Consider the following 12862-nt stretch of genomic DNA (forward strand, 5'->3'; position numbering starts at 1 on the left):
AATCTGAATATCCAACCTGACAATCAGAGGACTGCAACGGCTCTGATGATTATGATTCTCGTTAAGTCCCACAGCTGGAGTAGGCGTCCTCCACCTCGATGTTTGGCTTTTCAGGACAGATGCCAGGTAGGGGGGAAATAGCTGCGTCATCACCCTAAATGGCATCTACGTATTCACACTGGGCAAATTACTTTTCTGTATACTCAATTGGATGAGCCGTTTGTTTTTTTCTCGCCGCTCACCTCTGTGGGCTGCATTAGCATACAAAACAAGGTCAACAGTAATCAGACTACAAATAGAAAATGGCTTCATGACAGCATCAGTGAGTGACAGGTGAGTGACAGGTGAGTGACACAAGTGACACGTTAATGTGAGGCACGTGGATTCCTGGATCATTAGGGAAAAGTTGGAACAGGCAGTGCAGTCCTTTTTAATATGGATCCAGTCACTTGCATTTGTCATTATTCTTGCAGCTGAATGAGCTCCCAACGTTTGTGATTGATAGTTTGAAGCCCCATGTGACCTTTTTATCATTATTTATTCAACAAGATTATTCTGATTAAAATTGGTCACATTCATAATTTTTAGGCGCGACAGCTGCATCCGTAGTGTGATTACTAGCCGCTCTTAGGATGAATTTGCTCAATTTGTGTTTGCTACTGATGCATAAAAACACTGTAAAATGAAAGTATGTATGCCAACACTTCAGGCTGATGTAGCTTTACTCTGCAGGTGACCTTTCACTTCAATTAGTTAGAATTGCCAATTGTCAAGTGACTTAAATGGAGGACAAAGTTTAGCACAAATAAATTGATGGAAGTCACACGAGCTAATTATGGTGCTGAAAACGATTTAAGCTATAAACAAGAAAGGAAAAAATGTTTTTTCTCGCATTTGACCGTCACTGATCTTCAAGCTCCTGCGGATCACTCTGAACCTACGCACAGATCATCTCCGAAAGAACATTCTGAATAAATCACTCAAGCATTGGCAAATGGGGAGCAGGGGCATATGGCTCGGACTGTAATCAAGTGGAACAGGAGGCCGAGCGTTTTTACACTTGATCTGCATTATTAGGAAAAAATAACAGGTTGTCAGATGATTGTGTAATTTGGTTGAACAGATGAAAACTATATAAAAATAAATCAGTTGGATAGAAGAACATCTTTGGTGGCACAGGTTTCATCAAATATAGCATCTTTAGTTTTAAATAGGAAAACTGAAGGAAAATGCACTATCAACACATCAGCAGCAGCAGTGTCAGGGTTTGTTTATTAAATCCACTGGTTGGCCGCCTCATCATGCTCATTATTTTATTATTCATGTGTCTGTGGCTCTGGACAGTTCAGTCTAAATGTCTGTGAAACAGAACAGAGCACATTAACGGAGCATTACATCAGGGGATCGGCTTGCCTGAGCTCTCAAATCAAAATTACCCATCGAACCTTATCCCCTGTAAATTGTCTCCTGACTGGAAAAAATGACTTTCAATGAAGTGCAAAATCCCTGGTGCTGCCAACTCTGATGGAGGCAACAGAAGTAGAAAAACTCATTTTGAGGTACACTTAATAACATGAAATTTCATGGTTTTGCCCTTTAACCCTCTAAAGCAGCTCTTTGAAGGAGTTTGAAGCACTTGTCTGAAAATAAACTTTTTTTTTCATTGTGTTTCTTGAACGAGGTACTCAACCACCAAACCACTGCTGAGGTGACTCAATTAAGACTGTATAATTTGGGTGCTGCTGAAAGGGAATGTGACATTTAATGGATAAATAAAAGAGTTTTGAAAAGGCATAGTGGGTATTTCTGCTCTGCTTTCAATTCCTTTCTAATGCCTGGTTTATTTGGCACAGTAGCAGGCACAAAAAAACAAGAAATGCCAATTAATGCCAACATGTGACTTTTCTGGTTTATTAGATAGTGATAGTGTTCGATGCAACAAATCATATTCAATCACCAGAAAAGATCAGCTCACCTGAGTTATTGAAACGATATCTTACAGTTAAACAGGCAACTTGCATCAACTGCTGTGACAGAAATTCAAAAGAAACCCCTCAGACTCATATAACAAAACTAATTCACCTCTGGTCAGTATAATTTTTCATTTGAGTAAGATTTCAATTTCCCTAATGATCAAATGAATATTTTGCAGGCCTCCCGTTGTATTGATGACAGCTTGGTCCTCCAGGGTGTGGACAACGCCAGTCATATTCTGCCATTTTTCACAGATGAGTCTGTTCAGCTGCTCTTTGCTGGCGAGTGGGGTTGTCTGGTCATATTTTCAGCTTTTTCATTTTTGAAAAACTCCCCTGTGGTCCTTCCGCAGTCTGCTGATGCTCTTGTACCCTCTTCCATCTTTTAGAAGTCCAACAAGCTGGTTTCTCACTTGTCCGGACCTTTCCCGCTGTGTTGCCTTACACAACCCAGACCAAATCAGAGACGACTGCAGCGTTCACGGTGCACTTTATAACATTGTTTATAGACTTAACTGGAACTCATGCTTCTGTTGCAGTGGTCACAGGTGTACTCATTTTTATTGCACTGAGGTTGTACTTTGGAGTCCCTGTTGTCTGTCTAACATGTTTGTTTTTAATTATACATATAACCCAGTTCGCACAGTTATGACTGGGGAGCGTTCACACTCCAGCAGCGTGGTTGTCTACTAAATTGTGGCAAATTAGGTGTTTTGGCAAAATGTACAAACTACTTTTACTTTCAGCTGTTTGCAATTAACAAATCAGTTTAAATATCTCAACACAAGTGATGTTAAAAGTGCGTCCTCTGATTTGAACACACATCATATTATTGTTTTGTAGCCATTTGGTGAATGCATGTCTGTATTCCCCTCTCCTCTCTGTTTTTGGTTTCAACCAACTCCTGATGGAGTCTTTGACTGCTGAACACTCCACTACTGGACATCCATCACCTACTAGTGATTAGCACGTGTGCTGTGGAAAATGGGAATGGGAAATGGCTGGGAATAAAAAAACAGAATCAGCAACTTTACTCAAATTATGAAAGACAAGCATGTAATTGTTTAGTTGTGTAGGAACACTTTTTTCAGTTTTACTTTAATAGGTTCAAGATGTCGTTAGCCCAAATTGGAAAAGAGGTCTGTAGCAAGTACCTGGTTTAACAGAAACATGCGATGTACAACACTGAAATTAATGATGGGAGAGGTCGTGTTTGATTGACCCCTTGTAGTAAGAGGACTGTAGTTAATGTTTCTCTGCAGACAATCAGCATGTTTAGGGCCTGTGGGCTAATAAAAAGCTCTGGCAGTGAAGTCTGTGATGATTCGTACATCATAGGGATGATTCAGTGATTTGGTTTTCATCAGGTTTCCGAGAATAAAGAAATCACGCCAGTGTACTGTATAAACCATTTAACACCATTAAATAGATAATAACAGCATCATCAGGGGCTGCTGGGACGTCTCTGTTCATAACACCCACAGGCTGTGATGCAGTAAACGTTAAATCATCTCCTTACTTTGTTCTGCTTCAAACTTACACTCAGCTGTAAATACCCTGCCTGTTCTTTCCAAAACAGTTTATCCCTTGTGACTGTGACAGAAATTATTTAAAAAGCAAGCAGCGGGAGACGACGCTTTAAAGAGCAGTCCTAGTGAAATACACTCAGAGCTTCCAATTCTCTTGTTTTCTCCAAAGGACCTGTGCTTGCATGTAGCTTATCATCCCTGAAACACATGTTGTCCATTTAGCAGCAGCTACATTTGTGCACCTCTCTCGAACAATCATGTGTCCCCCCCCCCCGTCCTCCAGGAGCTCATTTGTATTTTGTGTTCACCAGACGTTAGGTGCAATAACAATTACGTTACTGTCACCATATTTGTATCCCAGAGCAATTCGAACATAAACTAGAGGTATGTGAACCATTTCCAATTTCCTTTTTGAAAGACTGTGAATATTGGTTCGGAGGGTTCCCACTGCGCATGGAAACAATGTCACTACTTGGGCTGAGCAATTTGTTTTCTATTTGCAAGTCCACCTGCGTCTCTGCTCTAGTCACCTAAACCACAGTCTATTCATCTCATCTTCAGCTGACCTTTGAGGAAATGCTTCCAAATTGACTTTGTCACATGTTTCTCTTCGGGTGGGGGCGGAGGAAAGCCGCTTGCACTCCTCAATTCAAGAGTCCATTTCCGTTTCTAACGGATTTTGAGAGGAATGCCTGACACTTGTGTCTCCTGTGTCTCTTTTTGATCTGTTTAGCAAAGCATTTTCACTTTAGCTGTGGCACGAAACGTGAAATCCACACCCACAGTAACCACTGCATTTTAACCACTATTATTAAATGGGGTCAGTGGGAGAGCAACACCAACGCATAGACCGAAAAATCCATTTATCCTCAAGAGATCTCGCCACAGAGCGCAGATAAAAAAACAAAAAAAAACAACCCTGTTTTTGTCTGGAAGGTGTTTGAAAAGAAAAGCACTTTCTTAAAACAAAAGCCACTTAATGTGGTGTGTCTGAAAGAGATATGGAAAACCTGTTGATGGGTGCGTTTAATACAGACAGCTGGTAAAGACATCAGCCGTTTAAAAGATACTGATCTCCTGCATCTGCATCCGTCTTAAATATGGTACAGTACTGAACTTATGACCTGTAATCTAAACAGCTTACACACACTGCGTGCTTGATATTTCTGTTATTGTAATTGTAGTATTACTAGCTAGATATTTATTATATTCAGTAGTAATTCAAATGCAAAACATATTGTTGAATTTGCTTGTTGGAGGAAGGCAAAAAACAAAACAAAAACCCATCATTGTGAATTGTTGCTGCGGGTATGTGTCCCATAGTTCAACAGTCTCCAAACGTCTGTTTAAAATGAAATGTCCCACATTATTCCCACGGGACAGAGCGATGCTGTTGTCTCCTGGGAGTTTTAAATCCCAAAGGATGCTTTCCCGGACATATTTTGATTCTGTTCATCTGTGCTGGAAATATGTAACAAAGGTCAGACTCGCAGAGTTCTGTCACGCCTTTCACTTATCTTGTCCTTGTTATCAGATAATAAAAGCTTCACAGTATTTTCAAAATAAGAACTCTCTGTTGTCACTGCCGTGCTGGAGAGACAGAGGCTGTTACAGGACTTTTTAAAGAGGCGTCAGTATTTCCTATATTTGTATCATCTGAACCAGCTGCTGTCAGTCTTATGGCAGGAAATGTTTTTTATTGACCTCAAATTAGCACCAGTTTTAACTTCAAACATTTTTAAATTGTGCAGACACAGAATCACCAATGTCTGCACCACTGCTAACCGATTTGTCCATAATCTCCCATTTCCATTTATGTACACAAACTCCATATTCAAGTAAAAGTGCAAGTACTTGTTCAAAACCTACTACAAAGAAAATTACCACTTCAAATCCCACTTCAGCTCAAGTTGAAATACTAAGTACACATCCAAAAATTTATTTTTTTTTACTTAGAAAAGTACAAATTCTTCACTAAGAAACTTTTCTCTGGGCATGAATCCAATTGTTAGTGATAAAAAACAAATATTTTAACCCATAAGAACCTAAGTCCTATTATGTTGCGTGATACGCTGCCTGACAGGACACGATTAAAAACAAAAAACAAAAACAATTTCACCATAAAATAACTGTGGGTTTTTATGGGTTAAACACTTTTGGACCTTTTTGTTGTTGATAATTAAAATTTAACAAATGTTAAACTCGTTTGTTCCATGTGTCCCATAAAGCGTGAGCATGAATGGAAAATTTGTTTAATTTGCACACAAATTTGCACACAAATTCAAAGAGAGAACAACTTTAAAAACCTTATTTTGGATAATTTTGTTTAAAAAAATGTCAACATTGATTTAATTTCTTCTTTTAGTTAATAGTAATAAAAAGAAAATGCAGGGAGTTGCACACCAGTGAAACTAATAATCTTAAAATGTGACACGGTGAACTCACTTTACATTTGTGCTGTAAACTGTAAACAAACTTTGAAAAAAAAAGAGTTAGCAAAGAAACATTTCCAGTAATTAATCAAATATTAGGTCTAAAGGTCTCAGTGTCTTGTTGTAGAACAAAAACAGCAGGTGGTATGAAAATAGAAACAAAACTTAAGAACAAGTGTCATTATCACAATGTAAGTTAAAGTCTTGCATCGGAAACTTAGATAAAACTATTGGCATCATCTATATTCAAAGCACCAAACATTAAAGTACAGTGGGCATTATGCACAATGGTATTTATTAACTATATTATTTTATCTTAATCACTAATGTTGCAGCTGCACGAAAGAATTTGGCTACTTTATGTACTTGTATATTAATAAATCATGACTCAGTAGATGGGGATATTTCATTTGAAGAGTGGATAGTACAGTACAGAGTAAAGGTACTTACAGTACAGTATAGTTTTCCCCTACTGAATTTACTATGTATTCAGTCACACCACGCCTATAATGCAGCACTGAAGGTGTCCATACACAGATTTTGTTTCCTTCAGACTGAGCTAGACCAACTGTTTCCAGGCTTCTTTATGTGGACTGTAACTTCATAACTAGCATACAAACATGAGAGCACTGTCAATTATTCCATTTAACACTCAGCATGAAGTTGAATATTGTGGGTGTATTTCCCAAAATGCCAAACTATTCATTTACACTTCTTGTGTTCCACATTTGACCTTCACCCGTACAGTTACAGGCCCGTAGGCAGCCTTCCTCTCTTTCTCTACGTGCACATTCATAGTCGAGATACAAGGTAGTCCAGTTAATGGTCTTTGAATAAATGAAGAACACAACCACCTACAGTAAATTAGCATAGATGTTGTACAAATGTTTTAATGCTGCTCTCATTTTATAGTTCTGTACATTTTGAACACTGGCAAGGACACATTTTAAGTGCAGATTCAGATGTTGGCAGATGACAGCTGATTCACCCTGCTCCCAGATATAATATAAAACGTCACTGTGGTAGAAGTATACTCAGTAGTTATTAAACAAACACGGGCTATTCTTTCCTTTCCACGTGCTTTGAAATTTACGAACTCCACATTTTTTATCCTATTGCTGCTTGATGAAAACCTTCAATTCACAAAATACCTTTTAGGGAGGCTTCAGTTTCAAATTCCCATCATTATGTAGAGTGGAGGGGTTCATGTACAGAGGAATTATGAAGCTTCATAAAACTATAAAAGACAATCCTATCTTCACATTCATTTGATCTGAATAAGGGCATGAAAAACAGCAAGTTGACTCGAGCTGCGGTTACATGCTAAACATAATTAAACCTCTTTGTGTGCTCTTGTTCTCGTATCTTATATCTTAAATCGGAAAAAAAAGAGAGACTCCTAAACGAGTTCGCCTCTTCCTGGGAGGCTTACAGAGATTGTCGTTGAAGGTTAGCATACATTTTGAAATAATTTACACCATTTGAAAAATGTGACATGGGCTCATTATGAAGGGCAATTACTGTCTACCCATTTTTATAGGTGCCCAAAGTCCACTCCTCTCCCCTCTCACTAACAACATTACTGTAGAACTACAGATTCCTTCACTTGCACACTTTGTTGTATTGCTGTCTGCTCAGATGAACCTCAATTTAATGCAAACATTTGTCTTCTGTTTTGTTTTTTCTTTTCATGGAAGAACAGTACATGGATTTTTACAGTGTTTGACCAACAACAGCTGGTTGTAAAAGATGGAAGTGCAATAGAGTTCACCTAACAAGACTGGGCCTCAAACTGAGGCTGCACTGATTGTCTTTTAGGACACAGTATCTTTGAGAAAGCCCTTCGAAAGCTGCTGTGGCACAGCGGGTACAAGAACGGGTTGATGGCAGAGTTCAGCCACAGAAGCCAGAAAGTAATCTCGTACCAGTAGTTCGCCACACATTCACCACTACAGGCGGCACGGATGATCATTAGTAGAGTGTAAGGAGCCCAGCAAATCCCAAAAATGCAGACAATAATGGCCAACGATTTTGCTATTTTTTTATCTCTGGAAAGGCGAGATCCCTGTGTCCTACGGCCGGGCGCCAAGCAGGAGGCCGTGTGCTGAAACAACCTGGAGTTTTTTCTGTGAGGAGAAAACTTCTCCCGCTGTATGAATATCTGGCTTGTATTAGGGTCCCCGCTGGAAGAAGGGGACAGGATGTCATCGTCCTCAATAACTGCAGAAATGGCAGTGGGCTCACTGGACGACACCTTCCGAGTTTTGACGAAAAACACAGACCAGCCCACTCCATCCCTGTGTTTCTTACTGGTCCTCTGGGTCTTAGCGTCGTCCTCGACGCAGGCGCCCCCGTTCTTGTTCCTGCGGTGGATGTTCAAGTAGATGCTGAGGTTGAAGAAGGACACCGACACAAACGGTGTGAAGAACTCGAAGGTGGAGGCGCTGAGCAGAAAGTACCACGTGAAATAAAACTCGGCGTAGCACTCGTGGGCCGGGACGATGCTCTCGCCGACGATTGTCTCCCAGAAGATGATAGCAGGGCCGTAAAGGAGGAACGCACACACCCATACTGCCAGCATCTTGAACACAGCCTGGCGGGTCATGTTCCTCTGAGCTCTGTATTTAACCTGTGAGAGAAAAGAGAGGCACAAATATGACTCATGGTGATGCACCGCGAACATCAACTCTCCTACACAATAACGCCATTTGTTACATTTCAAAACAGCCACAGCTGCTGTCATACTAACAGGCTGACAAACACGCTTGAGCTCTGAGTGCCTTCAAATGAAGCCCTGTTTGTATTGTGCTGCCTCAGAGTAGCAGGGAGACGCTGTAAATAAAACCCACTCATGAGGCTCTTATTCCTCGGTGTGTCGCCGAAGCCAAAGAGAGAAGGGGAATGTCAGGCTGAGAGCCGCATTCACTGAGGCAACACAACAGTGTGAAAGAGACATCTGGTTTCTCCTAATCCACTCCTCCCTCGTCGTCATCCGTCGCTCATTCTGCTCGCTCCATTTTCACTTCACCTCTTCCAAGTCTAAACTCTATCATTTAGCGGGGGGCTCCACTTTCCCACTCCCTCCCTTTATGGTGTTGTTGTGTTTCGTCTTCTCTTTGTCTCTAACTATTAAATGTGTCTCTGCGGTTGCAACAGCTGGAGATGTCACTGCGAGACAATAATGGAGCTAATGTGACTGTGATAAAATAGCAACAACAAAAAAAAATCCACTTTAAAGAGTCAATAAATAATCAAATAGATCCACTTCACCATAATTGATTCTGGCCCGAGGCTTGAGTGATAATTTAGAAAGAGAAGAGAAAGAATTTCCATTGCAAATGACAGATATTCATGTCTCTATAAATAAATACATAAATGAAAAAAGATATCATACTGAGAATAAATCATCAATCACAAGGAGATAAAAGCAGCCACAGATAGATCCACAGAGATGCTATTACACTGCTTAGTAAGCAGCTAAATAAAATTCATTTTCTGTGAATGTACTGCTGCACAGAGCTGAAGGAGGGGGATTGACAATTTTAGCAAATGAAAAAAGAACAAGCTCTGACACCATAAAATGTCTCCACATGGGAATGTTTCAGTTTTGTGTCAGTCAAGTCACAACCGAACATGCTGCCTGCGAGATGTGTTATAATCGATGACTAATACTGGTCCTGTGCAGGTCGCTAAGTTATAAAAAAACAACTCTTAAAATGAAAACTCTTTGGTTCGTACATTGGAGGAGCTATTAAAGGCAACAGGTACTGTGCTGCTTTTGCTTTGGTTAAAACTCGTTTTGAAGATGGACTCCACCTATTAAAGGGGACCTGTGAAGTACCCCTTCAACTGAATGATGTTCATCTACATCCACTGCTACTGTTTACGTTCTGTGCTCCAGCTCGGCCATGTCAATGAACCCGTCTGTGTTCATGCGTCCGTGTGCTTATGAGCACCTCCACAGCAGATACTTACCGCTCTTGTGACCGACAGGAAGCGGTCGTAACTAATGAGGACAATGTTGAATACTGAGGCGGTGCAGAGTAGGTAGTCCATGACCAACCACACCTTGCAAAGACCTTTGCCCAGCATCCACCTGCCAGTCAGGTTGTAAGGGATGTATATGGGGATGCAGAAGGCACCTGCAACAAGCATTAACAAGCATACAGTCAAACAACCTGCATGACCCCACAATCAATATACTTGCCTATAAATACCCAGACATCCAAACAGTTCCATAATGTGAGACCTATTGGCTAAAAACACAAACACAAAACTCATGGCTGTGAGTAAGTGAATCACATTTTAGAAACAAATGCAGGCTGCATTGGTTGTGAGATGAAAGCGAAAGCCATAATTTATCTAATGCTGCAGATAGGAGCAGCACAATGAGAGGGTTGTGAATACAAAAGTAAAATATAGGGATGCTGCAGCTACATACAATACTTCATGGCAATGTAACACATGAATGAAGTAAAAAGAAGGGTAGGGCCAAAATCAGCCAGCTAATGAATAACAGTGACTCACTATAATTATATTGTAGGGAAATTAGAAAGTTTCTGCCACGATCAGAATAAACAATTTAGAGGCAAATCACTCAGAACAAGGAATCAAAGCAGAATTTGAGCGAACTGACGGAGGAGACACAAGGAAAGAAAGAGGAGACAACAACTCACCCACGAGAAAATCAGATATAGCAAGGTTGAGAAAGAAGTAGTTGCTTTGATTTCGGAGAGTTTTGTCCACAATAAAAGCCATGATCACCAGCGCGTTTCCAGCCACCACAACCACAACCAGAGTCACCATGAGGACCGACAAGACCACCACCAGGTAGCCCGGGAGGACAGCCTCGGCTTCAGACACCGCAGGAGTCAAGTTGCCGCTGGAATTGGACTCCACAAGATGCGCGCCCATGGTTAATTTGAAGCCAAAATCATTTTTTCTTGACACTTTTTTTTTTTTTTTTTTTCATTTTACGCACAGAAAAAAACCATCAGGTCCGACTGCGCGCCCAGACGGTGCGCTCCACTTTACCAAAGAGTCCAGCATGACTGAAGAGCTGTGATTACATGAAGACACTTTTCCAAGATCTCCCATTTTCTTTTCCGAGAAGAAATAGGAATTTGATGTAGAGCAACAAAGTTGAAGTTTAATCTATTTTTACAATATTATTAATAAATAACAGTATTTGTGTTTTCTACGGGTGCTCTCTCCTCTCTCTGCTCAGCCGGTTTATTAACAGTGCAGGCTGCGGGATGTGCGGGCGCCGAGGAGCGCACGGTGCCTTTTGTCACGGATGTCAAGAGAGCGACAGTGGAGGACAAGTGCTGTATCCGGTCACTCTTATCAAAATAAAACATGTACGGCAAGACGATCAAAATGTTAAAACATGACTTCAAAAAATACTAATAAGATGAGAATGATCACCTTAATGAACACCAAATTAATTTGTAGCTGAAATCACAAGCATATGTAAGACCAGCTGACACGGCCACATGATTGTGCCCCCCTATAGACACAGTCTGCTACATTCACCAGATGAAAAATGTATAGAAAATTATTTTTTAAAATATTCTCCTCGTGTGGCCGACATGCAAACAGGTGTCCGAAGACACAAGCTTTTATTTTGAAAAATGAGACAAACTCCTTGTCGTTTCGTTTCTCTGCCCGCCCAGCAGCTGATCAAAGGCTGAAGTCCGCAATCACAAGCTGAAGTGGTCCAGACGCCTGAAACAGGCTGAGATGAAAGATCTGAGCTGCAGGCAGCAGGATGTCGGCAAAGAGCCAGTCATCACCAGCAGGTAAATATTAAAGCAACACCAAGCAGCAAGTTCAGTGAGGGATTCAGAGCTGAATGTCCTAGTAAGTCAATTTGACCAAGACAGAGGACATGAGGGTTAACCATGCTCTTCCCATTTTATAATGGTCCACATCACCTGGTTAGTTAGCAGATGTATGGAAAATCAGATTCAATGAAACCTTAAAATATCAATGTTCAATGCACAAAATACATATTAGACAGTATAAGAAAATATTAAACGTCAATTCCTGATTACTACTTATTTAGTAGGTTAATAGCATGTGCAGACTTGTTAAATAATATAATATTGCTACATCAAAGGTTTCCCCAGGTGTGTTGTCACAACTGAACAACTGTATGCTGAAATCTGTTATATTCTAAGTGGACCACTTGTTCCTCTTGGCCTGGCATATGAATTTAGCTCCATGAGTTCTTCACTAGCCTCCTAAAATATGATAGAGGGCTGAGATGATGGGTTCAGTGTGATGACAGCTTGTCAGGGAGCAACACATGTCTGTGAAACAAATTAGCTCTAATTATTCTCAGTGGCTGAAATGAGCAGGAAGCTTTTTACACAGACATGGAGGACATTTCAAGAATCTCAGACCATTGTGTTCTAATTAAATGTCCTGGATCATGCTTGGACCTTATTCCTCCATGATACACAGGTAAAAGACAAAAGACGAGCCCTGGGTATTTTTAAAAAGAAGCCCTCTGCTGCCTTAAGCCCACCCTGGGGTGGTTAATATGCGCACCATGGCTTTCCAGGGATCGAGCTACATCAAACTGCAGAGGTGAGGCAAAACCCCACTGCTCAGAGGAAACACCCAGCTGTGACACGCTGAATAGTTAGCAGGCTTCAAGTGGATTTTAAATGTACTGGGGAAAGCGAACATGCAAATTATCCAAGTCGGTGTGTGAAAGTGTCTGAGAACTTCATTTTGTTCAGCTGTGATGTCTGATCATATTTCTTGGAAACACTGAATAAATGGTGTATGAATTTCATTTGAGTGCAGATTTGTCTGAAAACTTAAAAGAACAAAGACTGTACCAACATCAAGACAGAGTGAAGAATTAGTTTAACACGAATACTAAAACAAAATGTAATTTGTCTCCTCCTGAACAAAA

The 12862-nt window shown here is 40.6% G+C and overlaps 1 protein-coding gene across 2 annotated transcripts; it reads right to left on the bottom strand.

The window, feature by feature from the left end:
• Window positions 1-5272: 5272 nt before the first annotated feature.
• Window positions 5273-11365, bottom strand: LOC113152247 (histamine H3 receptor). 2 transcript variants are annotated; one of them, XM_026345386.1, is made up of 3 exons: window positions 10916-11365; window positions 9910-10076; window positions 5273-8563 (listed from the first exon to the last, which is right to left on the bottom strand). In XM_026345386.1, the coding sequence occupies exons 1-3, from the start codon at window positions 10926-10928 to the stop codon at window positions 7706-7708; spliced, it is 1038 nt and encodes a 345-aa protein (XP_026201171.1). In that variant the 5' UTR covers window positions 10929-11365; the 3' UTR covers window positions 5273-7705. The 2 variants fall into 2 exon arrangements, with proteins under 2 accessions (XP_026201171.1, XP_026201170.1); XM_026345385.1 differs by having other exon boundaries at window positions 10611-11365.
• Window positions 11366-12862: the final 1497 nt, after the last annotated feature.

The sequence above is a fragment of the Anabas testudineus genome, chromosome 4, assembly GCF_900324465.2.
Source record: "Anabas testudineus chromosome 4, fAnaTes1.2, whole genome shotgun sequence".
Classification (NCBI taxonomy): domain Eukaryota; kingdom Metazoa; phylum Chordata; class Actinopteri; order Anabantiformes; family Anabantidae; genus Anabas; species Anabas testudineus.